The sequence below is a fragment of the Schizophyllum commune genome (assembly GCF_000143185.2).
Source record: "Schizophyllum commune H4-8 unplaced genomic scaffold SCHCOscaffold_3, whole genome shotgun sequence".
NCBI lineage: Eukaryota > Fungi > Basidiomycota > Agaricomycetes > Agaricales > Schizophyllaceae > Schizophyllum > Schizophyllum commune.
This window is the reverse complement of record NW_026089540.1, coordinates 2821740-2847908: the sequence shown is the minus strand read 5'-3', so window position 1 is coordinate 2847908 and position 26169 is coordinate 2821740. Positions and strand designations below refer to the sequence as shown.

At 56.3% G+C, this 26169-nt stretch overlaps 12 protein-coding genes across 12 annotated transcripts; 6 read left to right on the top strand and 6 right to left on the bottom strand.

Moving 5' to 3' along the window:
• Window positions 1–83: 83 nt before the first annotated feature.
• SCHCODRAFT_02570352 (uncharacterized protein) lies at window positions 84–1910 on the top strand. Its single transcript, XM_003034570.2, has 3 exons — window positions 84–237; window positions 289–375; window positions 428–1910. The coding sequence occupies exons 1-3, from the start codon at window positions 154–156 to the stop codon at window positions 1787–1789; spliced, it is 1533 nt and encodes a 510-aa protein (XP_003034616.1). The 5' UTR covers window positions 84–153; the 3' UTR covers window positions 1790–1910.
• A 53-nt stretch (window positions 1911–1963) lies between these two features.
• Window positions 1964–4235, top strand: SCHCODRAFT_02533757 (uncharacterized protein). Its single transcript, XM_050343563.1, has 3 exons — window positions 1964–2406; window positions 2461–2544; window positions 2596–4235. The coding sequence occupies exons 1-3, from the start codon at window positions 2323–2325 to the stop codon at window positions 4096–4098; spliced, it is 1671 nt and encodes a 556-aa protein (XP_050201828.1). The 5' UTR covers window positions 1964–2322; the 3' UTR covers window positions 4099–4235.
• SCHCODRAFT_02570346 (uncharacterized protein) lies at window positions 4192–5268 on the bottom strand (the record flags this gene model as incomplete). The annotated part of the gene is made up of 2 exons (XM_050343830.1): window positions 4192–4740; window positions 4849–5268. The coding sequence occupies 2 exons, from the start codon at window positions 5266–5268 to the stop codon at window positions 4192–4194; spliced, it is 969 nt and encodes a 322-aa protein (XP_050201827.1).
• A 460-nt stretch (window positions 5269–5728) lies between these two features.
• On the bottom strand, window positions 5729–7856 carry SCHCODRAFT_02676503 (uncharacterized protein). Its single transcript, XM_003033972.2, has 4 exons — window positions 7383–7856; window positions 7249–7324; window positions 7051–7184; window positions 5729–6990 (listed from the first exon to the last, which is right to left on the bottom strand). Exons 1-4 carry the CDS (start codon window positions 7500–7502, stop codon window positions 5938–5940), a joined length of 1383 nt encoding a protein of 460 aa, XP_003034018.1. The 5' UTR covers window positions 7503–7856; the 3' UTR covers window positions 5729–5937.
• A 220-nt stretch (window positions 7857–8076) lies between these two features.
• Window positions 8077–9839, top strand: SCHCODRAFT_02616415 (uncharacterized protein). The gene is made up of 6 exons (XM_003034568.2): window positions 8077–9049; window positions 9104–9120; window positions 9168–9389; window positions 9448–9479; window positions 9534–9625; window positions 9683–9839. Exons 1-6 carry the CDS (start codon window positions 8140–8142, stop codon window positions 9769–9771), a joined length of 1362 nt encoding a protein of 453 aa, XP_003034614.1. The 5' UTR covers window positions 8077–8139; the 3' UTR covers window positions 9772–9839.
• A 434-nt stretch (window positions 9840–10273) lies between these two features.
• SCHCODRAFT_02616413 (uncharacterized protein) lies at window positions 10274–12334 on the top strand. The gene is made up of 3 exons (XM_003034567.3): window positions 10274–10404; window positions 10461–10676; window positions 10730–12334. The coding sequence occupies exons 1-3, from the start codon at window positions 10297–10299 to the stop codon at window positions 12218–12220; spliced, it is 1815 nt and encodes a 604-aa protein (XP_003034613.1). The 5' UTR covers window positions 10274–10296; the 3' UTR covers window positions 12221–12334.
• Window positions 12335–12446: 112 nt separating this feature from the next.
• Window positions 12447–13716, bottom strand: SCHCODRAFT_02570336 (uncharacterized protein; the record flags this gene model as incomplete). Its single annotated transcript, XM_003033971.2, has 2 exons — window positions 12447–12524; window positions 12577–13716. 2 exons carry the CDS (start codon window positions 13714–13716, stop codon window positions 12447–12449), a joined length of 1218 nt encoding a protein of 405 aa, XP_003034017.1.
• A 1464-nt stretch (window positions 13717–15180) lies between these two features.
• SCHCODRAFT_02493992 (uncharacterized protein) lies at window positions 15181–17095 on the top strand (the record flags this gene model as incomplete). Its single annotated transcript, XM_003034566.2, has 3 exons — window positions 15181–15288; window positions 15348–15557; window positions 15611–17095. The coding sequence occupies 3 exons, from the start codon at window positions 15181–15183 to the stop codon at window positions 17093–17095; spliced, it is 1803 nt and encodes a 600-aa protein (XP_003034612.1).
• Window positions 17096–17168: 73 nt separating this feature from the next.
• On the bottom strand, window positions 17169–18690 carry SCHCODRAFT_02570330 (uncharacterized protein; the record flags this gene model as incomplete). The annotated part of the gene is made up of 2 exons (XM_003033970.3): window positions 18677–18690; window positions 17169–18625 (listed from the first exon to the last, which is right to left on the bottom strand). The coding sequence occupies exon 2, from the start codon at window positions 18603–18605 to the stop codon at window positions 17169–17171; it is 1437 nt and encodes a 478-aa protein (XP_003034016.1). The 5' UTR covers window positions 18606–18625; window positions 18677–18690.
• A 679-nt stretch (window positions 18691–19369) lies between these two features.
• SCHCODRAFT_02533733 (uncharacterized protein) lies at window positions 19370–20587 on the bottom strand. Its single transcript, XM_003033969.2, has 3 exons — window positions 20508–20587; window positions 20345–20458; window positions 19370–20296 (listed from the first exon to the last, which is right to left on the bottom strand). The coding sequence occupies exons 1-3, from the start codon at window positions 20548–20550 to the stop codon at window positions 19521–19523; spliced, it is 933 nt and encodes a 310-aa protein (XP_003034015.2). The 5' UTR covers window positions 20551–20587; the 3' UTR covers window positions 19370–19520.
• Window positions 20588–20705: 118 nt separating this feature from the next.
• On the top strand, window positions 20706–22802 carry SCHCODRAFT_02533730 (Nop-domain-containing protein). The gene is made up of 4 exons (XM_003034565.2): window positions 20706–20974; window positions 21021–21980; window positions 22033–22218; window positions 22278–22802. Exons 1-4 carry the CDS (start codon window positions 20761–20763, stop codon window positions 22544–22546), a joined length of 1629 nt encoding a protein of 542 aa, XP_003034611.1. The 5' UTR covers window positions 20706–20760; the 3' UTR covers window positions 22547–22802.
• A 198-nt stretch (window positions 22803–23000) lies between these two features.
• Window positions 23001–25438, bottom strand: SCHCODRAFT_02676497 (uncharacterized protein). Its single transcript, XM_050346710.1, has 3 exons — window positions 25008–25438; window positions 24663–24950; window positions 23001–24599 (listed from the first exon to the last, which is right to left on the bottom strand). Exons 1-3 carry the CDS (start codon window positions 25284–25286, stop codon window positions 23097–23099), a joined length of 2070 nt encoding a protein of 689 aa, XP_050201826.1. The 5' UTR covers window positions 25287–25438; the 3' UTR covers window positions 23001–23096.
• Window positions 25439–26169: the final 731 nt, after the last annotated feature.

The window sequence follows — 26169 nt, the reverse complement described above, 5'->3', positions numbered from 1 at the left end:
TCCATACGCACCAGAAGTATGTCATACAGCTCACACTTAGGTGCTTAAAAGGCGACATGCTCTGCTATAACTCAAGCATCCCACGCAACTCGGCGCCGGACGTCGACGCTGCCCACCAATCTCTTCGCTCGAAAACTGCAGTGCTCATAAATCATGGGCCAACACACCTATCAGCGCTCCCCGCCCGCTTTCCCTACTTTCAGCTACGTTCCTCAGCACAACGCTCTCGGACTCGTGGTACGTGGCCCTCGCGTATACCCTGTAAAGACGTTATTGAATATGACGCAGTTTGCGCCGCCGGAGGATTGCCTTGCGCAACAACCGCGCGGAGAAGTGCTCTCTCATTTGAGCTGGAAGCGCTCAAGACAGAGCTCGGTATGTGGCCTTTGGCTATACCGTCAAGTCTTTTCTAAATACGATCCACCAGACGGGCTCGGCGGTGTCGGTCATCAACAAGTTGCCTGCCGAGCTTCTGTCATTGATCTTCGCGCTCTCCGTGGAGGACGAGGCGTGCAATCTCGCCCTTGCCGTCCTTCACCCCAACTGCACGCCGCTCGTTCTGGCTAGGGTTTGCCATCTCTGGCGCGAGACAGCTGTCGAACTTCCATCGCTATGGCAGCATTTCATGTTGCGCCCGTGCGACGGGAGAGAGCATCATTATCGGATGGCACACACCTTCATCAAGCGCACCAAAGGGAGTGGACTGCATATACGCTACAGCGAGGATGTGCGCTCGGAAGAAAGCCGTAGACCCGTCGAAAGCTGCCCGTGTTCTCTGAACGTCATCCTTGATAACCTCGGCTCGATCAAGACACTCGAGCTCTCCGAGGTCGGGAAGAAGACTTCCACACGCTTGTCCGACGCAGCTATGAAGGCCGGCACCTCAATTCAACGTTTCTCCCTCAGCATGGAAGAGACGGTCCTGCATCTCGATACAGCTCAAGCCATTTCGCGCTTGTACTGCTCCCCTGCTTTACGGCATTTCGAATGGGACTCGCATATCTTCCCTTGCAACGTACCCTGGTCGCATATGCTGTCTGTCGACCTCAACAGATGCCTCGTCGCTCCAGTATATTTTGTGAATATACTCGTGTCTGCGCCGCATCTGCGAGAATTGTCGGTGAAGATGGCCCGGCTGTCCCCCATGAAGCACCTGGGCGTCAGACATGATTCCTTACGACGCCTATCCATCGACGGGATGGGTGCGCAGGACAACATTCTTGACTTCTTGCATGCGCCGAATCTGACAGAGCTGTCGCTCCAACCCCTTCGCTCTTTGCCGGATGGTGCATGCTATGCCCAGTGGCCCGTTACAACGCCGGACGTCTTGTTTGACTTCCTCGGTCGCTTGTCCGGAGGACTGGAGTCCTTCAGACTAATCGACACTGGCAACCTCGACGAACTCGCTCTCCTCCATCTTTTTTCCCTCCCGCAGATGTCGACTCTGCGACGCCTCCATCTCTCCGCACGAGCAGCAGTCGCTGGTGATCAGCTCTTTCATTTCATGCTCCCGAGTCAGTGGTCGGGCGTGCCCACCCTTCTTCCTCGGTTGGAAAACCTCACGTTGGCTGGGTGCACCACGACGGACGGCATGATCTCCGATATGCTGCGCGCTCGCCAATACCTGCATTATCCTCTGCACCTGGTTTGGCTTGGGTTCCCACGCAATGACCAGCCTGAGGTGGCGCATCGGACAGACATCGCTGCTTTTCGCAAGCTGAAGCAGTACGGGATGGAGGTTTCGTGGTATCCTTCGCGTTTTCCGGAGGCGACGGTGTATATCGGTTAAACCAGACGTAGAAGTTCATACCGTGTTTACTCGAAGCACCTAGGAAACTTTACCCCTTGAAAGCCTGGTCTATTAACTTTAATCTATGATTTTGAGGATAACGTGGACTCGAACATACGTCTAGCACATCGCGGCCGGCCGATTCCGAATGGCCGGGTGGCGCCACTGCTGCCTCCGACGCTTGCCATGACCGCCGTCCCGTCGTGCTCCCTTGTATCGATGGAAGATCACACTCAACTCGCTGACTGCGTATCTCTCCCTCGCCATGGGAACCACTCAGGAAACTCATGGACTTCCATAGTTCGAGGGTGCATAGCTCTTATTGTCTTCTACACCGAATACCGCTGACGGAGGATGGCCTATTGTTCTTCGCCGTGGCTTTTCCCGACGTTCCCATGAGAGATCTATTGTATCCTCCCGGCTTAGAGAGCTTATAAGCGACAGTTGGCGCTCCAATCTGATGCAGTCAGCACCACACGGCGGTGGACGTCGACGCTGCCCCATAATTCTTTCGCTTCCTGACAATACAGACCATGAGCCGTCACTACTCTGAGCCTTCTTCGCAGGGGTGGCCGACTCGCGGGTACGCTGCTCAGCATAACACCTTAGGACTCGTGGTACGTGGCGCCTTATGAGCATACCTCGAAGCAGCTCACCTGAACGCAACGCAGTTCTCGCCGGTGGATCACATCGCGCGTTCACCGCGGAGCGCGGCGTTTCCTCCAGTTCATGAGCAGCGATCAGCACAGCGCTTGGTACGTCATTATTGGCTACACCGTCCTGCCCTTCCTAACACGATCTTCCAGTCGGACACGGCGGCGGGTCTCGAAATTTCTTCAGATAGCTCTTCAGACTCGGACATGAGCGAAGAAGAACCCGATCCTCAGGAGTTGCGAAAGGCGCTTTACCACCACTCCCCATGCTCTCCACCTCCCGAACACTGGCGCGCCCTCATACCTGTCGAGCCGGAACACGACTCGGATAGCACCTACTACGTTCCACTCATCAACAAGCTACCCGTCGAGCTTTTGTCTTGCATCTTCACGCTATCCATGGAATACGAGATGCACAACCTCGGTGACGCTGTCCTGCACCCCGACTTCACGCCTCTCATCTTAGCTCGCGTCTGCAGTCACTGGCGCGAGATAGCTATCGATCTGCCACCGCTGTGGCAGCAGTTTATGCTGCGCCCATGCGAGGGAAGAGGGCATCGCTATCGTATGGCGCATGTCTTCATCGAGCGCAGCAAAGGGAGGGGACTGCATGTCCGTTATAGCGAAGATGCGCGCTTGGGAGAGAGACATAGGCCCATCCAGCGCTGCCCGTGTGATCTGGACGTCATCCTCAATAACCTCGACTCGATTAGGACTCTCGAGCTTCGCGAAGTCGGGTCGGAGACTGCCGCGCGCTTATCCAGTGCTGCTAAGAACACCAGCACCTCAATCCAGCACTTCTCCTTGCGCATGCGAGAGTCCCTTTTGCGCCCGGATACGGCTCACTTAATCGCAAGCTTGTATAGTACCTCTGCCCTGCGGCACCTCGATTGGGCGTCTCAGACCTGGCCTTGCAACGTCCCTTGGTCACAGATGATCGCCATCGACCTCGAAAAATGCCTCGTCGCTCCGAACTTCCTTTTGGATATCCTTCTGACCGCACCACATCTACGAAAGCTATCAGTACGGATGGACAGACTTCCATCTATAAACCATCGAGACATTATGCACCATTCATTACAGCATCTGTACCTCGAAGGCGTCGGTGCGCAGGACAGAATTCTCCAAATCCTGCACCTCCCGCACCTCACTGAGCTCATGCTCCACCCCCTCCGTTCTTTGCCGGTCGGTACAGACTACTCTGATTGGCCTGTCACCGAGCCATCCGTTCTGTATAGCTTCGTCGACCGCCTGGTCGAAGGACTGGAGCATTTCCACCTAACTGACACCGGCATTTTCGAGGAGTCCGCTCTCATCCATTTATGTTCCCTTCCTCGACTATCAAATTTGCGGCAGCTGCACCTTCTGTCAAGCAGAGTCGTTGCCCACGACAAGCTCTTCCGGGCGATGCTACCGAATCAGCGCACGGGGTCACCTGCCTTACTTCCTCGACTAGAAGTTCTCAGCCTAGCTGAGTGTACGGCTACTGACGGTGTCATATCCGCTATGCTGCGCGCTCGCCAGTGTCTGCATTATCCGCTGCACGACGTGTGGCTCGAGTATCCGCGCAGCAACCAGACGCCCCATCCCATCGACATTGCTGCCTTCCGTGAGTTCAAGAAGCATGGGATGAAGATCGCGTGGCGTCCATCGTAATTCAAGAATGTACATACCAGCTAGCTCGACTGTATCAGGAGTGCATTTACGTGGTTCTAAGTACAGTATGATGCAGTTAGGCAGGACATATTTTCAGAAGAGATTATCAGTCACTCTGATGTCCCACTCCTTTCCACGGAGACTTTCTTTCAACCGTCGCTCTAGCGACGAAGACCTGCCACTGTACTTTGGATCGTTTGGCACAATCCGGATCCGACCTTCGAGGGGTAGATGTCGGCGCGAATCGAAGAGTTTGCGATATGAGGCCCGGTCCGAGATGAAGTTATGGCCGCATTGGGAGGCGTAGTACACTTCAAGTTCCTGCAGATCCCGGATGCGGAGGCAGTCCAAGAGTTTCTTGATCTGCATCTCGGTATCGCGAATAATCAGCGACTCGAGCTCTCGAACCTCGAGCTCGGGCCACTTCCCAGAGTTTCTGTTACCGTTGATCCGCCAAAACTGAATTTTGCGCAAGTGTGGGGCGCTGAGTAGGATGAGGAAACATCCGTGCAGGTCGACGGGCATCATGACGTTGATCACTTCTTTGTCGTAGCCTGCCCACTGTGTGTCGGGGAGAGGCGCTGACCCCGCCGGAGAAGATTGCGGGAGCATGTCGTCAGAGTAGATATTCAGAGTTGACGACTCGGAGTGCCCCCTCGTCGCGCGCAGTGCAGGAGATTCCCCAAGACGGGATGGAGGACGGTCCGATAGAGACCGTGCAAGACGTGAGGTCATGTCATGAGATAGGACTGGCGCAGATCTGCCAGCTGTACCCATAGCATGGGCCGGCATATCAGAGGCCCATAGACGACGTGTATAAGGATGCCTGCGGTCCTCAGTATGTGGCGCATTAGGCGGCTCTTGCGAACGCGAATCTCGCGATGGACCGATGGAAGTTTCTTGCGGACGCGGATGAGCAGTAGACCTAGCCAAAGGCGAAAGGTCTGTGGATGGATCCGCTCGCGAAGGAGGCACGGCGCAAGATGAATACACATGAGATGACCTGTCGCATGGAGGAGAAGCCGTGGGAAGATCTACGGGAAGGAGGAGGGGCGCGGGAGGAGGGTCGTTGACAGAGGAAGATCCTTCGTGGCCCCGCTGAATCGCAGTAGCAGAGACGCGCGAAAGGTTCTCGCGGATGAGGCGGCGTATAGAGCTTGGTCTGAACATTGTAACAGAAGCTTGAGGCGCGTTGCAGGAATTATGGCGTCTGCTTATCATGAGTTGCGAGGTCGAACGCAATGGACAGCGACATGCGGTGCGTGTCCAGCACGTCAAGGGTCATTCACAGGCCGTGAAGTGTCGCTGTAGCGATATGAGGTGTCGTCAAGGACGATCGTCAGGTTCGTGAAGGCGGTGAGGCGAGTCGTGAAAAGTGAGGGCTCATGCGCAGGCGTCAGCTATATGTATCGAGTGAACTTAGTGGCGATAGCGACACGAAGATCCGATGACCAGGAGCCGCAAGCCGACAAAGAATGTCATATTTGGACGTTCTTAACGAGACTGGCAACATAGGCGCCTTTCAGGCCGCTTGCGGTACAATGATGACCGGAAGAGGCAAGAGTTGTTTGCACCCGACGGCGTCTGCCGAAGCCACGCCGGTGTCAACTCCCACGCTTGTTTGGCCATCGCGAGGAGTCCGACAAGATCATGACAGTGTTCAAGTATAAACTAAGCGGAAATCGGAGAATAATACTGTACAAGTGGGTTCGATGCGTATAAGTAAGTATGCGTTCCGTCGACGCGTAGAGTCAATTGGTATGCTACAGTGGATGAGAGAGAGATGCAGGAGCCGGCCGACATGCTTGGTATAAGAATGCTGACAGGATATGTGGCGCATTATCGCCATGTTGGCTTCGAGGCGCTCGCGGGCGTCGCCTTCCTTGGGGTTCCCAACGTCGGCTTACTGGGAGTTCCCGGCGGGGCCCTAACGGGGGCACCCACCATCGGCCGGCTCGGGGTACCTAGCGTCACCTTCCTGGGCGTCCGGTTGGTGCTTTCGGACGCCTTGCGCGGTGTGACGGGCGCGCTGGACGGCAGCCGACGATGTCCGAGCGGCTTGCTCTTCGCGGGCGAAGCCAGCACCGTGCTGAAGAGCAGCTGCGCAAAATCATTGCTGCAGCACTTCGACGTGTCGACGCCTTGGCCGATCCCTATTGGAACCGGCGTGCACTTCATGCCCGCGCGGATGACGGCGTCCGGGTCACGCGATGGTTCTCGCATATACGAGACAAGCTCCTCGTCGTTCGCCGTCGCGTCCAAGGGCTCGCCCTCCGCCGTCCTGCGCCACGCTCCCATGCTCAGCGGGCTCGGCATGTGCTCCAGGAAGCGTTTCTCGGCAATCGTCAGGAGTCCCCCGTCGCGCGCGAAGCGTATCTTGCGCGGCGAGCGCTTGCAGATTGGCAGGCGTGACGGCGTCGAGGGCAAAGACGTCGCTGCGGTTGAGCCATTGGACCACCAGGAGGAGCGCACGGACGTCTCGGGCGAAGCGGAGGTGGAATGTGGGGATCTGTGGCCGTGGAGCTCCTCAAAGGCGACGCTGCCGTCGTCGCTGTATGGGTAGCGGTGCGGTTTCCAGACGTCAACGCCGTGCACGAAGCTCGCGGGCGGGTCGGCAAGCCATGCGTGGCCTAGGTCGAGAGTGGGGCCGAAGATCGTGTGCCGCTCCTCGGCGGTGAGATGTGTTCCGCCCTTCTTGATATGGGTGAACGCAGCGAGGGCGATGAAGAACGGGTGCGCGCGGGAGAGCACGCGAGGGAGACCCTCATACGGCTGAGCGTATTCCTGCTCGATGTCGTCTCCGATTCGACAGCGCAGCTTGGGGTACGGCGGAGCAGTGCTCATCATGAGCGGTACGAAGACATACTCGAAGACGTGATTCGCAGGGAAGACCTTCGACGTTTGAGGTCAGTCAAGTGCCTCTACGGGGGAGGCCTGTCGCAGACTGCTTACCTCCTTCATGCTCTTCCGAGCTTCAGGGTGTCGCGCATTATACACGACAAATCTTTGCATCTCGCGGATCGTTTCGGGCGTTGGAATCAGCGTCCAGTCGTATTCGCGCCATTTCCTCTTCATGTCGTAGCGTACTGTGGCGTCAACAAGGTCAGCCCTGCATTTCGCTCATGTACATGACGGCGTTCCAGCACTTACACGAGATATGGTTCTCGGAGCATCTGGGGTCCAGTTCCCCCTTCTTCAGACCCCAATGCCACTCGAGCGTGGTAAGCTGCAAAACAAGTGAGCATCCCGACAAGCGTCATCCCGCACCCAGAACCAGGACTTACACAAGTCGCGTGCGCCTCCCTGCTCAGCCGCACCAGCCTCACATCCTCCACCGCCTGCGCGTCCAGATGCCGCGACGCGCTGAACTCGCTCGACCACATAACATGTGTGGCGCCCTCCATGGCGATGGCGACCGTCGTCAGGTGTGCATGCAGGGTGCCCCAATACTTGATTGAGTAGGTAGGACGAAGGATGAACCCGAGAGGTATGCAAGCAGGCTCCGGACGATGGCCCCGGTGGTGGCAAGGTGGAAGCGCGCGGAAAACCCCGGTGAGTGGCACTGCGAACCACCACGATCACGTGTCCGCTATTATCCGAGGAGAGCCTCGTGTCATGCCACGGGGCTGCCTCGTTGGGTGGCATGGTCGCTGGGATTGCGTTCAACCACCGTTGTCCAGACTGTTTGGACGGCACCAATACGCATGAGATGTTAGATTGCTCAATGGCGCCAGCCTAATCAGAATCCTGAGGCAATGATGTTGATTCAGAGAGTAGCAATCCAATCGTCTCATGACTGTCATGGAGATTGAAGAGCATTGACGCCTTTTTTCGACGAGATGAAGGCGAAGTTCAACCTGGAGAAAGGCGGCGTCCAGCACTCAATAGCGTGACGTCACACTCCGAATCGGCTGTTTCCGCCCGGATCGCGAGCCGGCGGTATGCATCCGCCGCTGACCAAGTTCAACTCTCTTTCACACATTCTACTCACTTTTCTCCTTTACCTCTCTCATCCCTTCCTCACTCACCTCTACACCTTCCATGCTACTAACAGACCTCCCGCCAGAGCTTCTCGAGGAGATCTTCCTCCAATGCGATCCCTGCGATGTGGGCGCCCTCGCGCAATGCTGCTCGTACTTGCACACCATCATTTACGCCCCAGAAAAACCCTCCGCCAGCATGCCGTTCTGGCGCGCTTTGTATTTGCAGCAACCGCTAGATGACCCGCGCCTTAGCCTCACCCAGCTCGGCCTTCCGCGCGCAATCTCGGACGACCTATGGAAGACGCGACTGCAGCGTTTAGCCCGCGCGCAGGCTGTTTTAGAAGGTCGCGCCACCGTGCGCTTAGACGAACTCGAGTCTATACTCGAGTCTCTACTAGACATGATCACCTTCGTTGTTCCCCTTCGCACGCACGCCGCCCTCGACGTCTCCTCCAGCCTTATCCTCGCTACGCTCCTCCTCCGGCGCAGCACGCTCTTGGACGAGCCCCTTCCGCCTGTTGCATCGCAGCGCACGCGACAACTCCTTGCCTGCATACACACGCATTTCGGCCTCACGTCCGCTGACCACGACCCCGCGCGGCGCGTGCGTGCGCGCGCCTACGTGTACGACCTGCGCAAGTACCGGGACGAGACACATTATGGGCCGTTTTTGGAGGACGACACGGTGGACTGGGAGATGATGCGCGAGCTGCATGAGGTGATGTCGATGCACTTCTCGTTCCCGGAGGTGGAGGCGGGGGCGGATACATTTGCGCTGTATCCGATGTGCTTGCCGTATACGCAGTTAGTGGTGGAGGAAGAGGGGGAAGACGAAGAGGAGAGGCAGGAGGAAAAGAGGGGAGGGGAAGAAGACAAACATGAAACCACGAAAGAGAAGGATGACTGGGCGGGCGTGGCAGGACTATGGCAAATCGCGTTTTGCTATTGCGATCAGCGAGAGTTGATACGTGAGTAGTCTTGTCCAGCAGCCTAAGAGAAGTCACCACTGACACGCATAGCAGACTACAACTCCACAGCGGTGAATTTCGACTTTGTACGGCCCCGAGCCCTACTAATCATCCGCAGACTACCCCGGACGGCCCACTCGACGCCTCCCTCTTCGAGGACCCCGACTTCGTCGAAATTTGCCGCACCCTTCAGTTCGACCTCGACGTATCCCATATCGAGCCCGACCCTCAGCACCCCAAGCGGCCGAAGATCCACTTCGAGGCCACCGATGAGGACATGGGGATCACGATTCGGGGCGTAGTCTCGGTAACGCCTGATGAGAGGATTCGGTGGCGGTTTGTAAGTGCAGTCCTCCCGGATAAAGTTGGGCGGCCTGGTTGACGAGCGCTTTTCGTAGGTCTGTGGAGATCCACCGCATCCGATATGGAGGTATGTTCTTGTGTCGAACACCGAAAGTTAGCCTCATAATCGCATCTCTTATAGCTGCGAAGCCGTGCAAGTCGGAGGCGTACGGTCGAAATACGGGATCTTAGGTGTCTGGACGACCATCTTTCACGACGACGATGGGCCAGTAGGTAAGTGTATCTCCAAGCCTTTCGACTGTGGAAACGCTTGCTGATGAACTTCGGTAGGTCCCTTCTGGCTGCGACGCTACTCGGAAGAAATTTCCCTGCAAAATCGGCAGGGATCCTTGACTGCGTTGCATACGTTCTCGAACTAGCACATCATTGCTCCTCTTCGCAAGCTCCCGTCAATGACAACCCAACGATCAATACAGCTCATCCTTTGATTCACATAACGGGCGAGAGTGACATCCGTGCTATTGTTGCAGGTTTCCACGTGAGAACTGGGGCGGTTGATTGTCCATTTACGCAAAAGGAAAGTGCTTTTGATCCGAAGTTCGTTCATGCCCGCCATCATGGGCTTCTCTGCAGGCAATGCTTGCTATTGTCTTTGGCCGTGTGTACTCTACGCCAATAGCTTCTCGCCATGAAGAATAGGCGACACAGCTCTTCGCGATGCTGGGCGGAACGGGGTGTCTTCTGGTCGCGAACTCGAGGATGGCTTATTGTCCATGGCTGTCCTGGACGTCGTAACAGCGTTGCCATTGCGACGTCCTGGCTATTGTCTTCGCGTATATGCGCGATGAATTCATCCCATGGCTTACGAGGTGTACTCATATAGGACGAGGACTTGTCTATGCAGGTACGTTCCCATCTCTCCCTCTATCCGACAGCGCGTCAATATGGTCAAGTGGCCGTTCAAGAACCGTCGATCCCAACGTCATGACCAGGCGTCCCCTGCCCACTCTGGAGGCGCGTATTCGTATCAAGACGCGGCCGGTGGCTACGAGGTATCCACGTTCAGAACGCGCAGTCGTAACAGCGAACTCATTTTCTTCTTTGACAGTCTCAGTATCCCTCTGACTATGTATGGGCACCGTACCCTGGATGGCCGGGCCCTCCTTATCCAGGCGCTCAAACTTCGCCTGCGACCTTTCAAGCGACCCCTATGGGATACAGCGCGTACGCTGCATCGCCAACAGTGCACACACCATCTACCATCACAGGACTGCCGTACCCTGTTCAGGGCGCATATGTAGACTCGCAGAAATGGAGGGATACAGTACGTCGAGCTGACATGAACAACACTCTGTCACTCTAACATCATCCCTCCAGTCGGTGCCCGCTCCAGAGAACGCGCCCTACCTCGAGTACACCGGACCGGACAAGCCTACGCCCGAGGACCTTCGCAGGGCTCTGTTCATCGCGCGCTTCTCGCCTCCGCCCTCTCATTGGCGGGCTCTCATTCCTTTGGACCCCGTGCCGAACGCGGATGGCCTCTACGCCCCTCCAATCAAACGCCTCCCCGTCGAGTTGCTGTCCTACATCTTCACACGAAGCATGGATGGAGAGGTAGACAGCCTCTTCCACGCGTACTTTGCGGGTTGTTCCACTCCACTAGTCATCGCTAGTGTCTGCAGGCTCTGGCGGCATATCGCTCTCGATCTCCCCTTCCTATGGCAGCGCTTTGCAATGCGCCCTTGCCAAGGCCGAGGTCACTACCGAATCGCACGGCTATACATGGAACGCAGCAAGGGTCTCGGTATATACGTGCACTATGCCGAGGATTCGCGACGAGGCGCTTACCCTCGCGAAGTCTGCCCTTGCGCACTGGACTTGATCATCCAAAACATTGGGCAAGTTAAGGCTCTCGACTTGTTGGAAGTCAGCCCCTCGACTCTGGCGCGTCTCTCACGCGTGCCTATCGGTGCGGCATCCTCCATGGTTCAATTCTCCATAACGACTCGCGAAAAGAACACGTCCTGGGAGGTGGCTCGCGCCCTGTCGTCTCTATACCTGACTACGACTATACGGGAAATTCAGTGGGGTTTGCGCACCTTTCCCGAAGAGATCCACTGGTCCTGTATCACTTCCTTCCGTCTCTGGGCTTGTAAGATAGACCCGTTCACTCTCTTGCGCATCCTGGTGAGCGCGCCAGGCCTCCGACTGATCGACGTCAAGTTGTCTTCGACATCGTCGGGCGATGGAACATCCATACCGTTCGGGGCCGTTGTTCACCATCGCGCAATGGGAAACTTGCTCATTGAGTGTGATGGGCCCCTGGATGCGCTTATGCAAGCTCTTGATTTGCCGCACCTCCGACGACTTCGACTTCGCCGCCGATCACCCTCGCTCAAGGAATATCCTAGTAATGGCTGGCCTTTCGCGAACTTAGAGGTCTTTCATGCATTTCTTGGTCGCCTCCGGGATGGGCTTGAATACTTCATGCTCATCCCTGGAGGTGCGGGATTTGACGAGACGGCACTTCTCCGGGTTATTAGCATGCCCCAGATGGAGCGGTTGAAGATGTTGGACGTCTCCGACCTGGGCGGTGGTGTCAGCAGCGCCATCTTCGCCAAGCTCACACCTCGTAGGACGGATCACACTCCCTTACTCCCCCACATCGAGCACTTGGGACTATGCGACTGCATCGCCGTAGACGGAGCTATCTCTCGGATGCTGGAAGGCCGACATAAGTACGGCTATCCTTTGCGATACGTCTCCTTACGATACCCATACGGTGATCAGACTGCACACCGCACGGACCTTGCCACAATCGAATCGCTCCGAAAAGTAGGATGGCAGATTATCTGGGGGGCCTGTTAACGATTCATACACTGCGTTGTTACATGGATTCTACGTGTAGTACCGAGTGGCAGTCAAGGTTATCCTCGTACATCTGTAATTGAAAAGTTCCAATTCGCCTCCCAACGTCGGGATACAGCGTCCAAAGCGGGTTCCAAACTCGAAACCCTGACACCATACACCGGATGATTGGGACTGATACAAGCAGACCCAACCCCAACACACCGACATGCTTTGTCGAAGAAATTTAGATAGGCGGGCTTGTCATGGGCGAACCTTTCTGCGCATCCCCTGGAGTAGTAAGCCTCAAAGCGACGAAGCCTTTCTATTCGCAGCGAGTCCAAAAGGTTAGTCAGCCAAGCCTCATTGAAATGTACGTGCAACGACTTGAGCTTCGGGACGTCGACCTGGGGAAATACTCGGTAGCTGTCGTCGCCCGTAATGTGCCAGAAGTGAATTTCTCTAAGATTCGGTGCATTGAAGAAAATGGACCAGCAGTCCAGCAAGTCAACTGGCATCAGTACGTTGATCTTCTTCTTGTCGGCACCCTTCCAATGCGGGTCACGCTGGAAGTCCCTTCCGGCCCCATAGATTTGAGGCAGCATGTCGCACGTATAGATGTTGAAAGCGGGGGAGGACCTTGCGGTCGTTCCTTCGGCGCGATGGTCAATTGCCGCGGGACGATTCAAGGGAGCGGGCTGAGGAGCCGTCTGGGGTGCCGCGGGCTGAGCGGCGGCTGCAGGGATGGGTACGTAGACGACCTGCGGGGGAGCAGCCGGCGCCGAAGCGCGAGAACAGTCGCCTTTATGGAACAGGGACTTGAACGCATTCGACAGGCGACGGCCCCGCGACGGCCGTGAATCCGCGTTCTGAGTCGGAGGAGGAGGCGGGGCAGCGGCTGGGGCAGGTATAACTCGGGGAGCGGGCGCGCCAGAGGGATGGAAGTACCGAGTGTACGATTCGGGGTCGTAAGGAAGCGGATGGTCGCCACAATTGTTCGTGGCACGGTACTCAGGTTGGACGGGAGCAACCGAAGGAACCGGCATAGGGGGAATTACTGGCGCGGCGTTCGTAAAGTAGGTTTGAGGCGCCGGCGCCGGACGTACTCCCACGTGTTGTTGCGGGCGAGGCGCGGGTGCCTGAGCCGTGACCGCCTGCGTTGGTACGACTGGAGGTGCAGGTGCAGGCATCGGCGCTCGTACCGGACGTGGAGCAGGGGTGGGTGGTGCGTAGGGGTTGGCATGAGCAAGATTGGCGCGCTGACTTGGATGATGGGTTTCTGGGGGCGTCCTGTGGTGAGAGCGACGGTGGATTCCCTGCCTTCTTCGGTGATGGCGATGCTCTTCAACCGACGGGTCGACCCACCACTGGCGCTCACCCCGTGGGGTAACGTCTACCGCCTCTGCGAGATGACGGGGGGAAGCAAAGCCTAGAGTAAGTCCATACGAGTTGGGGAGGCGAACGGGCGAGACATGATTGAGCGCCTCCAATGTAGGGGGGAGAGGGTAAGAATTCATGATTGTCGTGCGTCGATGGCCTGCAGAATGTCAGCTGCGAGAAGCAAGGCAGAAAAATGCGACCAGCGTGAGTCTAGCTGATCATATGAGTGCGTGTCCAGCACGGCGTAAGATAGTCTGTGTACAGTCGTGAAGGTCGTACAGAGTCGCGTCGTAAGAACAGTGAGATGCTCGCAGCAAGGGGGACATACCCCTCTCGCTATTCCTCGTTGTCCTTAAGATCATTTCGATGTACTTGTAGGCCATTGATGACGATTATGGGTTTTCCATTGTACTCATCTTGAGGACATTACACAGGACAAGTGCATCGTTGTTCTATGGAAGCCGATCGGATTGAGAACAAAAGACGCCCCAAACGAACGTGGGTCCATGGGAAGTCGTGACAGTTGCTAGTTCGAGACGATAGCTGTTGAGGTGTATGCGACGTTATTACCGAGTGTGAATGTGGCTGACACAGTAGACTCGGTCGTCGTGACGAGGTCTTACCTCGGGATTCAATGAGAACATGTTTGGCATACTACAGATGATTAAGAACCCTCCCTTGCCTTGTATCGGTGAGGACGATGTCCAATATTCTGACCGCCATAGCGGATTCTATAGGAGTGAAGGAGGCGTAACGCCCAACACAATATCAGTGGCTGTGAGAGTTGAGAACAAGCGTTTTCGGCGCTTTCCGGACGCTTGTACGAAAGAGGTGATTCCTTCACACGATTACGCGCCCATTGTTCTGCTAGGACAATAACGTTGCCGTGTTCAGATCGCTCGGGCAGGCAGGATGGCAGATCGCATGCATAATGAGCCCATATGTATAGCCATTGGATACGAAGACTACCATGTATACTAACGAACACAACGAGTGTGCCGAGAGGGCGAACATAGACGTTGTCCATACAGTATACAGTCCACGGATTCCTCTCAATCGTATCGTGTCATTAGTCTTTCATCCCGAATGTGGAACTTCCATCGAGGCGCGTCTTGCCAGACTGCCGGCGAATAGTCCCGCTCGTTCGTCCCTTTGCGTAGCAGACGATAGAAACATCCGTACCATTGGTGCGGATTCGCCGACGAAAACCGGCGCAGTTGATCGCCACGTTAACTCAAAAGGAAGGTGCTTTTGATCCGAACTTCATTCTCAACCACCATCATGGGCTTCTCTGCCGGCAATGCTTGCTATTGTCTTTTGCTATGTACGGCGTACGGAAACGGTCTTTCTTTTCACGAAGAGTAGGCGACACAGTTCTCGCAATTCTGGGCGAAACGGGGTGTCTTCTCGTCGCAGACGCGGGATTGGCTTATTGTCCATGGCTGTCATGGACGTCGCGATAGCGTCGCGGTTGCGACGTCCCGGCTATTGTCTTTGAGTTTATGCGCAACAAACCTATTCTCTGGTGCTTGAGGTTTACTCATATATTGCGAGGGCTTGTCGTGGCAGGTAGGCTCCCATCTCCCCTCGCATCTGACCCCATGGTCAAGTGGCCGTTCAAGAATCGTCGCTCTCAGCATCATGTCCCGGCGTCCTCTGCCTACGCTGGAGGCGCATACATACACGATGGCACTGCCGATGGTCACCGAGTACGTTTCGGGGCGTATAGTCGCAGCAGCCAACTAATGTTTTTTCTCGACGGTCTCAGTATCCCTCTGACTATGTCCGGGCGTCATACCCAGGATGGCCGGGACCTCCTGATCCAGGCGTTCATCCCTCGCCTGCGACCTTCCCAGCTACCCCTGTGTCATACAGCCCGTATGCTGCGTCGCCAACAGTGCACGCGCCCTCCACCACTACGAGACCGTCGTATCCGATTCAGGACGCGTATATAGACTCGCAGAAATGGAGGAATACAGTACGTCGAAATGCCCTGGACCGCAACTCGTCAATCTAACATCACCCCCTCAGTCGGTGCCCGCACCGGAGAACGCGCCCTACCTCGAGTACACCGGCTCGGACAAGCCTACGCCCGAGGACCTTCGCAGGGCTCTGTTCATCCCGCGCTTCTCACCTCCGCCATCTCACTGGCGAGCTCTCATTCCTTTGGACCCCGTCCCGGACGCGAGTGGCTTCTACACTCCCCCGATCAATCGCTTCCCTGTCGAGCTTCTGTCCCACATCTTCACGCGCTGCATGGACGACGAGGTGAAAAACCCTTTCTATGCTTCCTTCTCAGCCGGGTCCACACCGTTGGTTATAGCTCGGGTCTGCAAACTTTGGCGAGCGATCGCCCTCGATCTGCCTCTCCTATGGCAGCAATTTGCCATGCGCCCCTGCCAGAGAGGAGGCCACTACAGGATCGCGCGCTTATTCCTGGAGCGCACAAAGGGCCTTGGCATCTATGTGCACTACAGCGAGGATTCGCGCAGGGGAGCGTTCCCGCGCGAGCTCTGCCCTTGCGCTCTCGACTTTGTACTGCATAACATTGGACAAGTCAAGGCCCTCAGTCTCGTGCAGATCAGCTCCTCGACCCTGTTGCGCCTATCACGCGTTCGCCCTGGAGCCGCATCATCCATGATGAAGCTGGTCGTTACTGTTCGAGAGGGAGACACGGCGGTGGACGCAGCGCGTGCTCTGTCGTCTCTCTATCAAGCGCCGACTTTTCGAGAAATTGATTGGGCTTTGCCGTCCTTCCCGGAGGACATTCACTGGACGCGTATCGTGTCCGTTCGTCTTTGCGAGTGCAGACTGGATACCTTTACTGTCTTGCGCATCATGACAAGCTCCCCTGTCCTTCGGCACCTTGACGTCGACATCACTCCTACACAACATCCCATGCGGTACAACCTGCTCAGTCATCGCGTCTTGGAGGACCTTATCATCCAAGGCGATGGTCCCCAGGATATACTCCTCGAAGCGCTTGATCTCCCCAATCTACGTCGGCTTTATATTCGGCCAGGATCGTCCATCCCCGACGATGCTTCGTTTAGTCAGGGATGGCCCTTCCTTGACGTTCGTGCTCTCTATCACTTTCTTGGGCGTCTGAGAGCTGGACTCGAGTATTTCCTTCTCCTCTATGGCGGAGCTGCCTTCAACGAAGCTGCCCTCCTTCATATCATTGGGATGCCACAGCTAGCGACGCTGAGAATGCTGAACATCACGGAGTTGGGAGGTGGTGTCAGCGATACCGTCTTGAAGGCGCTCACGGTGGTCAAAGGCCGAGGGACTGCGCTGCCTCAGTTGGAGAGACTGGCGATGTGCGACTGCTCGACCACTGATGGGTGCATTGCTCGCATGCTTCAGAGCCGGTACCGAGCCGCGCACCCTCTTCGGAGAGTTTCTCTGCGTTACCCTATCGGCGAGCGACGTGGTCATGATATGGACGTCGCGACTATGGAGATGCTGCGCCAGAAAGGCTGGACGATCTTTTGGACATCTTGCTTCGGTGATTAATAGTAGGCTATTTTATCGTCATGCGTACATAGCAACACCGTCATTTGAAACCGTATATAGATCGTACAAATTATCATTGCCGTCTATCCCGAATGTCAAAACTCCAAGTAGATTCGCGTTGTGCCACCGCCGCCTCCAGCGAAGCTTTTAAGCTGGAATGCCTGTCAAAGTATGCCGGATGATTAGGACTGATACGAAGGGATCCTTCACCCGCATGCTGGCACGCGACCTCGACGATATGCGAATACGCGTCCTTGTCAAAGACAAAACGCCCCCCGCCACCAGAGGAATAATACACCTCCATATGCCGCAAGTCGCGTATACGAAGGGAATTCAGGAGGTTCGTCAGCCAGCCCTCATTAAGATGAATATGAAAGGACTTGAGCTTTCGTACCCGGATGGACGGGAATTCCCGCCAGCCATCGTCCCCCGTAATGTGCCAAAAGTGGATCTCCTTGAGATTTCGAGCGTTGAAAAGGATGGACCAACAGTCCAATAACCCAACCGGCATCAGCACGTTGATGTTCTCTTTGTCGGCGCCCTTCCAGTGCGGGTCACGCTGGAAGTCCCTTCCAGTCCCATAAATTTGAGGCAACATATCGCGCGTATAGATGTTGAAAACGGGAGAAGACTTTGCGGTCGTCCCTTCGGCGGGATGGGCAATCGCCGCGGGACGATTCAAGGGAGCGGGTTGAGGAGCCATCTTGGGTGCCGCGGGCTTAGAGCCGGCTGCAGGGATGGGTACGTAGACGACCTGCGGGGGAGGAGCCGGCGCCGAAGCGCGAGAACAGTCACCTTTATGGAAAAGGGACTTGAACGCATTCGATAGACGACGGCCACGTGACGGTCGTGGATCCGCGTTCTGGGTCGGAGGAGGAGGCGGGGCAGCGGCTGGGGTAGGTAGAACTCGGGGGACGGGGGCGCCCGAGGGATCGTAGTACCGAGTGTACGATTCGGGGTCGTAAGGAAGCGGATGGTCGCCACAATCGTTCGTGGCGCGGTACTCAGGTTGGACGGGAGCAACCGTAGGAACCGGCATAGGGGGAATTACTGGCGCGGTGTTCGCAAAGTAGTTTTGGGGCGCCGGCGCCGGGCGTACTCCCACGGGTTGTTGCGGTCGAGGCGCGGGTGCATGAGCCATATACGCCTGCGCTGGTACCACTGGAGGTGCAGGCGCAGGCATCGGCGCTCGTGCCGGACGCGGAGCAGGTATGGGTGGTGCGTAGGGGTTGGCATAAGCAGGATTGGCGCGCTGACTCGGATGATGGGTTTCTGGCGGCGTCCTGTGGTGAGAGCGACGGTGGATTCCCTGCCCTCTTCGGTGATGCCGATTCTCTTCAACCAACGGGTCGACCCACCACTGGCGCTCACCCCGTGGGGTAACGTCTACCGCCTCTGCGAGATGACGGGGCGAAGCAAAACTTAGAGTTCGTCCATACGAGTTGGGGAGGCGCACGGGCGGGAGATAATTGAGCGCCTCCGATGTAGGGGGGAGAAGGTAAGAATTCATGGTTGTCGTGCGTCGATGGCCTACGGGATGTCAGCTGGGAAAATCAAGGCAGAAAAATGCGAACAACGTACGTCTAGCTGATCGTGTGAGGGCGTGTCCAGCACGGCGTAAGATAGTCTATTAGGGGTCGTAAAGGTCGTACAGAGTCGCGTCGTAAGAAAAGTGAGATGCTCGCAGCAAGGAGGACGTACGCCTGTCGCTATTCCTCGCTACCCTTAAGAGCATCTCTATGAACTTTCAGGCCATTGAAGACGAGTATGGAATCTCCCTTGTACACATCTTGAGGACGTAACAAAGAACAAGTGCATCGTTGTTCCATGGAGGCCGGTCGGATTGAGCACAAAAGACACCCTTATCCGTGAGAATGTGGATCCTTGTGAAGTCGTGACGATTGCTAGCTCAGCAATATAAGTGATGAAACGTATGTGGCGCTATCACCGAGTGAGAATGTGGCTGACAGAGTAGACTGGTGACGAAGACCTACTTCACGATTCAAGGAGACCACGATTGGCATGCTACACATGGAAACGAGCCTCTCTGTCTTGTATCGGTGAGGACTATGTCCATTATTCTGACCGCCATTCAGCGGATTCCACAGAATTGAAGGAGGCGTAACGTTCGACACAATATCAATGGCCGTGAGAGTTGAGAACAAGCGTTTTCGGCGCTTTCCGGACGCTCGTACGAAAGAGGTGATTCCTTCCCACGATTACGCGCCCATTGTTCTGGCAGGACAATGACGTCGCCGTGTTCAGATCGCTTGAGCAGGCAGGATGGCACATCGCATGTATAGCAAGCCCGTATGTATAGCCATTGGATACGAAGACTGCCATGTATACAAACGAATACGACGAGTGTGCCAAAAGTGCGAATAAAGACGTTGTCCATACAGTAAACAATCCATGAATTCCGTTCTCACAGTACGAATGGGATCACTGCCTTCCTTTCCTTCGGATAGCTGTCCCCAAACTTTTCGTGATACCAATGGTGGCTACGGATCGCCCGCGGGAGCATAACCGCGATCTCGTTCACGAAGAACAACCACGGCGGCGTCAGTGAGGGCCAGAAGATGTTCGCCGGCCGGAAGATCCCGTCCATAAGCGACCCAAGGGAGAGAGCGGATAGCGAGATCGTCGGCAGCGGCGACGCGGCGAGAGCGAAGCCAAACCACTCCACCCACTCGCAGAAGTAGTTTGGGAAGGAGAGGTACTTGTATAGCAGACCATACGGGATGGCGTAGTGTTCCTGCTTCTTCTGGCCCTCTGTCTGCTTGCCCTTGTCGACCCGCGCCTTCCGGCGGATGTCGAGCAGTATCTCGTCGTGCACGATGTTCCCCACGAAGCCCGCTGCCCATAAGGCGACGCCGACGAGGAACAGCGGTCGCGTCCATGCGCCTACGAGGTATGCGCGTGCGGCGGGCGACGAGAGGTAGGTGCCCATGAGTGAGCCGTTGACAACATTGAATGCGACTCCGGCAAGGGCGACAGAGAGATGAGACTTTGAGCGCGAGGGCGTACGGAGGGGGGATATGATGGCTCGGTTTGCGTAGTGTATGAGGTAGAGGGCAGCAAGAAGGACGTGGGGGTCAGATGGGGAGAAGGGTATGGGCGAGGGGGAAAGGGGGGACTTGATGAATGCGTAAAGGAACATGGCGGGAGAGACGATCTCCATGGCCATCCAGGATTTGATGCCTGGCGACAAAGTTGGTTGTGAGAAGAGAAGGAAGGTATAGTGCATACCATCGAGCATGAACCAGCTGCCTTCCTTCAGCGCAAATCGTCCGAAGGGTGCATTGATGACCAGGGTCGCTGGTCCGGCGCAGAAAGAGCCTATGGCGAACCATTTCCTGGCCGCTGAAACCTGCTGTAAGTAATCGAGAGCCAGTTGATCAGGGAGGCCCACCATTGTACACGAAGCGAGCCTGCCCGAGATCGGTTGGGAACATGGTAGCGAACAAGATGCGGACGAGGACAACCCCGCCCAAGGACGCGAACGGTGGTCCCACATCACGTCATACGTCAATCATGAACGCGCCACGCGAGCCGGATCCGCGGACCGGCCGGCGTCAATCCTTCCCGATCGAAAAAGTTGGAGGTTTCCCACGGCTGCACTCATTATTCTTCGCCTTTTAACCCCTTCGTCGTTGTCGGCGGCGATGTCGAAGGCAAACACCCACGTTCTCTACGAGTCAGCCTCCGGCTATGCGATCTTCGACGTCAAGCTCGCCGAGGATGTCGGACTCAAGACGCAGGCCATGCAGGAGTCTATCGCCGACCTGGGCAAGTTTGGCAAGATGGTCTCCTTGAAGAGCTTCGTGCCCTTCAAGAGCGCTGCGCAAGCGTTGGAGAACGCGAACGACATCTCAGAGGGTGCGCACAAGCACCAGGGGCTATGTTAGATGCTTACACTTCTCAGGCATCGTCAACGAGCACTTGAAGAACGTCCTCGAGATGAACCTCGGCAAGCCGACGAAGAAGAACCCCATCCTGCTCGCCGTCAGCGACAAAAACCTGGCAGGTGCCATCCGCGACGCTACCGGCATTCCATGCCAGGTCTCCGAGCAGGGGGACGACCTCCTCCGCGGCATCCGCTTGCACGCTGGCAAGCTCCTCAAGGGCCTTCAGCAGGACGACCTCACCAAGGCCCAGCTCGGCCTCGGGCACTCCTACTCGCGCGCCAAGCTAAAGTTCAACGTGAACCGGATCGACAACATGATCATCCAGGCGATCGCGCTCCTCGACCAGCTCGACAAGGACGTGAACCTGTTCTCGATGCGCGTCCGCGAGTGGTACGGCTACCACTTCCCGGAGCTCGTCCGCATCGTGCCCGACAACTACAACTACGCGCGCGCGGCGCAGTTTATCAAGAACAAGGAGGAGCTGACGGAGGAGTCTCTCCCCGAGCTCGCCGAGATCCTCGACAACGATTCCACTGCCGCGCAGAACGTTCTCGACGCCGCGCGCGGGTCCATGGGTGCAGCACTTTCCCCCATTGACATGCTCAACGTCACCATGCTCGCCACCCGCGTCGTCTCCCTCACCGACTACCGCAAGTCCCTCATTTCCTACCTCTCCGAGAAGATGAATCAGGTCGCGCCGAGCTTGACCGCCCTCCTCGGCGAGCGCATCGGCGCACGGCTCATCAGCCACGCCGGCAGCCTGACGAACTTGAGCAAGTACCCGGCATCGACGGTGCAGATTTTGGGCGCGGAGAAGGCACTGTTCCGCGCGCTCAAGACGAAGGGCAACACGCCCAAGTACGGCTTGATCTACCACTCGTCCTTCATTGGTCGCGCCGGCCCGAAGCACAAGGGTCGCATATCACGATTCCTCGCGAACAAGTGCTCTATTGCGTCGCGTATCGACTGCTACACCGGTACGTTCTCCCTCGCTTGTCGATCAGCAGCGTCAACTGATTCTTGGTCCAGACAACCCCACCCCCAAGTTCGGCGAGGCCCTCCGCAATCAGGTCGAGGAGCGCCTGAACTTCTTCGCCACTGGCGAGCCTCCAACGAAGAATGCCGAGGCGCTCCGCAAGGTGCTCGCCGAGGTCGGCATGGACATCGACGAGGACGATGAGGACGACAAGGAGAACGGGGACATGGATGTTGATGGTGCGTCGAGTGCTCTTTTCCCGCCCTGTCGTACCAACGACGCTAACGTACCTTCCCAGGCCCCGCCCTCACCACGCTCGAGGCGACGCCTTCGAAGAAGGAGTCCAAGAAGAAGAACAAGCGGAAGGCGGATGCGATGGACGTCGACGAGGACGACGAGCCCGCCGAGAAGAAGGTGAAGCTGTCGAAGGAGGAGAAGAAGGCGCTCAAGAAAGAGAAGAAGAAGAAGGCGAAGGAGGCCTCGGCGGGCGGGGAGGACGCAAAAGCGGACAAGAAGGAGAAGAAGGCGAAGAAGGAGAAGAAGGAGAAAAAGAAGAAAGAGGCATGATTGTGCCGCTTTTGGTGTGCGGCGCTGTCGGTGTGCGGCACTATCAGTGGCCGTTGCTCTGTCTGCAGTCGCTGCGCTACTTCGCGTTGCCGCCTTCGTGCATGCCGCTGCCCTCGCGCGACACCTGTTCCTCCCTTTTTCGCTCTGTACTCTGCTGTCGTCTCTTTCACTGTGTCCTGTCTCTGTATCTCTGGTCCTACATTTATTGGCATGTATATAATGTGCTCTAGCTTGCATTCTCGTGCCCCATCGTGTCCGTGAGCGCGCGATTGGCGCTGATTGAGTGGCAAAGCGGGTTAAGTGGCAAGCAGGGCGTGTTGACTCGAGGCTGCCGACGATCTCTCGGTTTGCCCTCTCCTTCGGGCCACTCATGGATGCGATCCTGGCCAGCGAACGTCTTCTGGCCCTCGCTGAAGTCGCCGTGGTTGCTCATCGTGAACGAGATTGTAGTGATGCACCCGCCGGCGGTTCGTGGTTGAATTTAAATGCTTAGCTATTCCAGGGGGAGGAAGCCAGGGTTTCTTTTCTGACTATTCCTCGTATTCTACGTCTACGATTGCATGCGTGAAATCTGAGCATGTGCAAAGTCGATAGTCTCCCTCCTTCGATCTTCCACATTACATCCAATCGACCACCCCGCCTGCTTGAGCAACTCGAACACAGCAAGGTCCGTGTCAAGCCACGGGTTCTCGTAGCACCACCTTCCGTAGGGTCCCGGAACAAACTGTCCCCTCGTGCAATGGAAGTTGGAGTGTCGCAGAGGATATCGATAAGTATGTCGTGCCAATAACATGCGCGCGATCAACCCATTAGTGGGTTCGCAATCATTGAGTATGAGTGTCTTGAGATGCGGGAGGAGCACAGGCGTGCGATTACCATCGCCAGGCTCGAGCTTCTCGATAACAGCCACAGGAACGTGGTCAGCTATGTCCGAGATGTCCAGATACTCGAGACGCTGCAATGAAGGCAGGGCGATGACCTCGAGAAGGGCCTCGCCGTCGAACCTGTCGCCGCCGTCATATATCGAGAACTCTCTCAGGCCTGTAAGGCGGCTGAGGAACGCATAGAATACCTCCATGTCTTGACAAGGCCAGTCCATGAGGTCGTCCTCCAAATGGTCTGTCCTGGTATCGAGATACAGATGACGGAGATGAGGGAGATGAAGAGCCCACATCAGCGCGTCTTGAGGACCGTCGCCGAACAGGCAGAGATCTTCCAGAGCGAGATGGAGGACATCTCTACCGTAGGGTGTGACCGCCATTGCAATCTTGGACTCGATTGAGATCATCTCTATTTCGAGTGATCGCAATGCCGGCGCGCTCGCGAGAGTATGCAGGAAGGCGTGCGGGTCCACCGGGCAGTCAAATAGCGACAGAGTGGTGACGGACGACCAATGAACTTTGTCCGGGAAGGCGGGAAGCGCCCAATGGATCTTGCGTATCGTCGGAGTCTGGCATAGGGACGATAGAGAGCGAAACACTTCCCGAGATGGGTTCTCTAGGTTGTGAACGCTGAACTCAATCAAGGACGGCGCTGCACCGGCCAGCATGCGCGCCAGCGGCTCCAGAGTCGACGGTTCAACGTGATTGAGATCGAGTCCCTTGACTTGCCCAATGTTCTGCAGGATGAACCCAAGCGCGCAAGGACAGCCTTCGCGTTCGGGGCAGGCATAGCGCGAGTCCTCAGAGTACTGCACGTAGATTCCGAGGCCCTTGGTGCGTTCCAAGAACAGCCGCGCAATTTTATAATGAGCCCCATCTTGGCAGAGGCGCATGCAAAAGCGCTGCCACAAGAAAGGCAGATCTACAGCGAGGGACCGCCAGAGCCTGCACACGCTCGCTATCACCAGGGAGGTCATTTGGGCTGAGAAGTACCCGCCAGCGTAGGGCTTGTCCGAGCCCTGGCCCATGGCGTGCATGAATATGCGGGACAGCACCTCGACGGGCAAGCGGTTGATGGTAGGAATGTACGCCACTCGAACACCTGTCCGCGTCTGCTTGCGAGACCCGCTGGAATTCCGGGAGTAAGGCGCGTATCTGGTCATCGGGACAGCCTGTGACTCGGAGTGCAGTACGTGAGTCGCTGGTTAAACATAGAATATGGCGCGTCGACGTACGGGTTCTTTCCACCTTTGGGCTACCACATATTCCGCAGAGCTCCTGTGCGACGATGCAGCAACAGAAGTCGATCTAGAGGATGCATATGATGATGGCTGCATATGATACGAGGAGGGCGAGATCCTGTTGTACTCGGACTGATTTGAAAGCGCCGGAGAGGGATGGTGAAGAGGGCTATCGGGGAAAGTCGCTTGTGACGACCGTCTGTCCGGTCGCGGATCACGATAAAAGTGAGGGTCCGGTGCTAGAGCATGGCCATGAACGTATGGGTGCAAGGGCGTTTGGTCCTGTCAACTCAAGTCAATCATCATCGGAGCGAGATTGATTCGCGGTCAAGGGCGTACCTCATAGTCTGCTGATGATCTTTGGCATACGTTCTCACCGCTATTGTGAATATAGAAGTGCTCGCCAGGCTCATAGTAGGCATGGGGGCGCTGAGTACTGAACGGATGGTCTGACATCGAAGGGCCTGAGCGATGAGCTATCGATTTTCCACGTACGAGAGAGGGGCAGTAAGGTTGAGATTTGACTGAGCTCTCGTCATTTATAGTAGTGCAGTGTGCATAGACCTGTACATCAGCTTCGCGAAGACAATAGGCTAGCGCTGTGCAGAGCAACGGCATGACCAGCGCGCTTCAGACAATAGAACGCTGGCGGGACAGGACCCGGTATTGCAAGAGCTGTGCAGCCCAATCTTCGAGATGTCCTGCAATCTCCGTGGCTCCATACGCCAGGGAGAATGACGAGCCAGTGAGAATGCATAAGTAGGTATCCTCATGGTGGTCGGAAACAACGAAGAACAATGGGCGCGACCGTGAGAAAAGGTTACGTGAATGACCGGAAGGTACCGAACGCACCCTTGTCCCCACCTCTCACGTCCGCTGTAATATTCCGCTGAACCTGGCACTTCCATTATCTCCGCGAATCCACATAAGATGCTCGACCTTCGGCCGTGATGCGATTCCACTGTCCCACAATGAATCCAACTGCTACCAGGCGAAGTGTGTCGGATATATGTAGTCTTCCTTATCCGTCGCAAGGCTACGCTTCCACGGCTGATGAATCGGCGCGAGCCACATTCTCACTGCCGACTCATATACTGATTCACACGACACATACTCTCCAAGTTCTGTCTTGCTACAATAGCAACCGTGGCAACCTCTCGTACACCCACATTCGCTGAGAATTATAGTTTCCTTTGTTCTCGATCCAACCATGTTCCAGAGAATAGCGGCGCCCTTTTCTCGCTTTCTATATAGTCATATCAATGGAGGCTCCATACTCGCTAACAATGGCCTTCGCTTTCAGGGAGCGGCTCTTAAGCTCATGGTCAAACAGCAAGATGCATGCGCCCTTCCCTGCTACGGTCCCATGCCCATTGAACGAGGCTGACGACACGACTTCGTACGACTTTTACGTTCCGATATATTGCATAGACGATCTTACGACGTGCTGGACACGATCTCGTCCGTACAGCGAGACGTACGTCGTACACATATTCCTGCT

Excerpts from the sequence above, each read along its gene's own strand:
- SCHCODRAFT_02533757 (XM_050343563.1), top strand. The coding sequence starts at position 2,323 with ATGAGCCGTCACTACTCTGAGCCTTCTTCGCAGGGGTGGCCGACTCGC. Across the intron at positions 2,407-2,460 it reads ATAACACCTTAGGACTCGTG|TTCTCGCCGGTGGATCACAT; the intron begins GTACGTGGCGCC and ends AACGCAACGCAG. Across the intron at positions 2,545-2,595 it reads AGCGATCAGCACAGCGCTTG|TCGGACACGGCGGCGGGTCT; the intron begins GTACGTCATTAT and ends ACGATCTTCCAG.
- SCHCODRAFT_02616413 (XM_003034567.3), top strand. The coding sequence starts at position 10,297 with ATGGTCAAGTGGCCGTTCAAGAACCGTCGATCCCAACGTCATGACCAG. Across the intron at positions 10,405-10,460 it reads ACGCGGCCGGTGGCTACGAG|TCTCAGTATCCCTCTGACTA; the intron begins GTATCCACGTTC and ends CTTCTTTGACAG. Across the intron at positions 10,677-10,729 it reads CGCAGAAATGGAGGGATACA|TCGGTGCCCGCTCCAGAGAA; the intron begins GTACGTCGAGCT and ends TCATCCCTCCAG.
- SCHCODRAFT_02616415 (XM_003034568.2), top strand. The coding sequence starts at position 8,140 with ATGCTACTAACAGACCTCCCGCCAGAGCTTCTCGAGGAGATCTTCCTC. Across the intron at positions 9,480-9,533 it reads CCACCGCATCCGATATGGAG|CTGCGAAGCCGTGCAAGTCG; the intron begins GTATGTTCTTGT and ends CATCTCTTATAG. Across the intron at positions 9,626-9,682 it reads CGACGACGATGGGCCAGTAG|GTCCCTTCTGGCTGCGACGC; the intron begins GTAAGTGTATCT and ends GAACTTCGGTAG.
- SCHCODRAFT_02533733 (XM_003033969.2), bottom strand. The coding sequence starts at position 20,550 with ATGTTCCCAACCGATCTCGGGCAGGCTCGCTTCGTGTACAATG. Across the intron at positions 20,459-20,507 it reads GGCTCGCTTCGTGTACAATG|CGGCCAGGAAATGGTTCGCC; the intron begins GTGGGCCTCCCT and ends AGCAGGTTTCAG. Across the intron at positions 20,297-20,344 it reads CAGCTGGTTCATGCTCGATG|GCATCAAATCCTGGATGGCC; the intron begins GTATGCACTATA and ends CTTTGTCGCCAG.
- SCHCODRAFT_02533730 (XM_003034565.2), top strand. The coding sequence starts at position 20,761 with ATGTCGAAGGCAAACACCCACGTTCTCTACGAGTCAGCCTCCGGCTAT. Across the intron at positions 20,975-21,020 it reads CGCGAACGACATCTCAGAGG|GCATCGTCAACGAGCACTTG; the intron begins GTGCGCACAAGC and ends TACACTTCTCAG. Across the intron at positions 22,219-22,277 it reads CGGGGACATGGATGTTGATG|GCCCCGCCCTCACCACGCTC; the intron begins GTGCGTCGAGTG and ends GTACCTTCCCAG.
- SCHCODRAFT_02570352 (XM_003034570.2), top strand. The coding sequence starts at position 154 with ATGGGCCAACACACCTATCAGCGCTCCCCGCCCGCTTTCCCTACTTTC. Across the intron at positions 238-288 it reads ACAACGCTCTCGGACTCGTG|TTTGCGCCGCCGGAGGATTG; the intron begins GTACGTGGCCCT and ends AATATGACGCAG. Across the intron at positions 376-427 it reads AGCGCTCAAGACAGAGCTCG|ACGGGCTCGGCGGTGTCGGT; the intron begins GTATGTGGCCTT and ends ACGATCCACCAG.
- SCHCODRAFT_02676503 (XM_003033972.2), bottom strand. The coding sequence starts at position 7,502 with ATGGAGGGCGCCACACATGTTATGTGGTCGAGCGAGTTCAGCGCGTCG. Across the intron at positions 7,325-7,382 it reads GGGAGGCGCACGCGACTTGT|CTTACCACGCTCGAGTGGCA; the intron begins GTAAGTCCTGGT and ends CTTGTTTTGCAG. Across the intron at positions 7,185-7,248 it reads CTCCGAGAACCATATCTCGT|TACGCTACGACATGAAGAGG; the intron begins GTAAGTGCTGGA and ends TTGACGCCACAG.
- SCHCODRAFT_02676497 (XM_050346710.1), bottom strand. The coding sequence starts at position 25,286 with ATGCCGTTGCTCTGCACAGCGCTAGCCTATTGTCTTCGCGAAGCTGAT. Across the intron at positions 24,951-25,007 it reads GATCATCAGCAGACTATGAG|GACCAAACGCCCTTGCACCC; the intron begins GTACGCCCTTGA and ends TTGAGTTGACAG. Across the intron at positions 24,600-24,662 it reads CCCAAAGGTGGAAAGAACCC|GCTGTCCCGATGACCAGATA; the intron begins GTACGTCGACGC and ends TCCGAGTCACAG.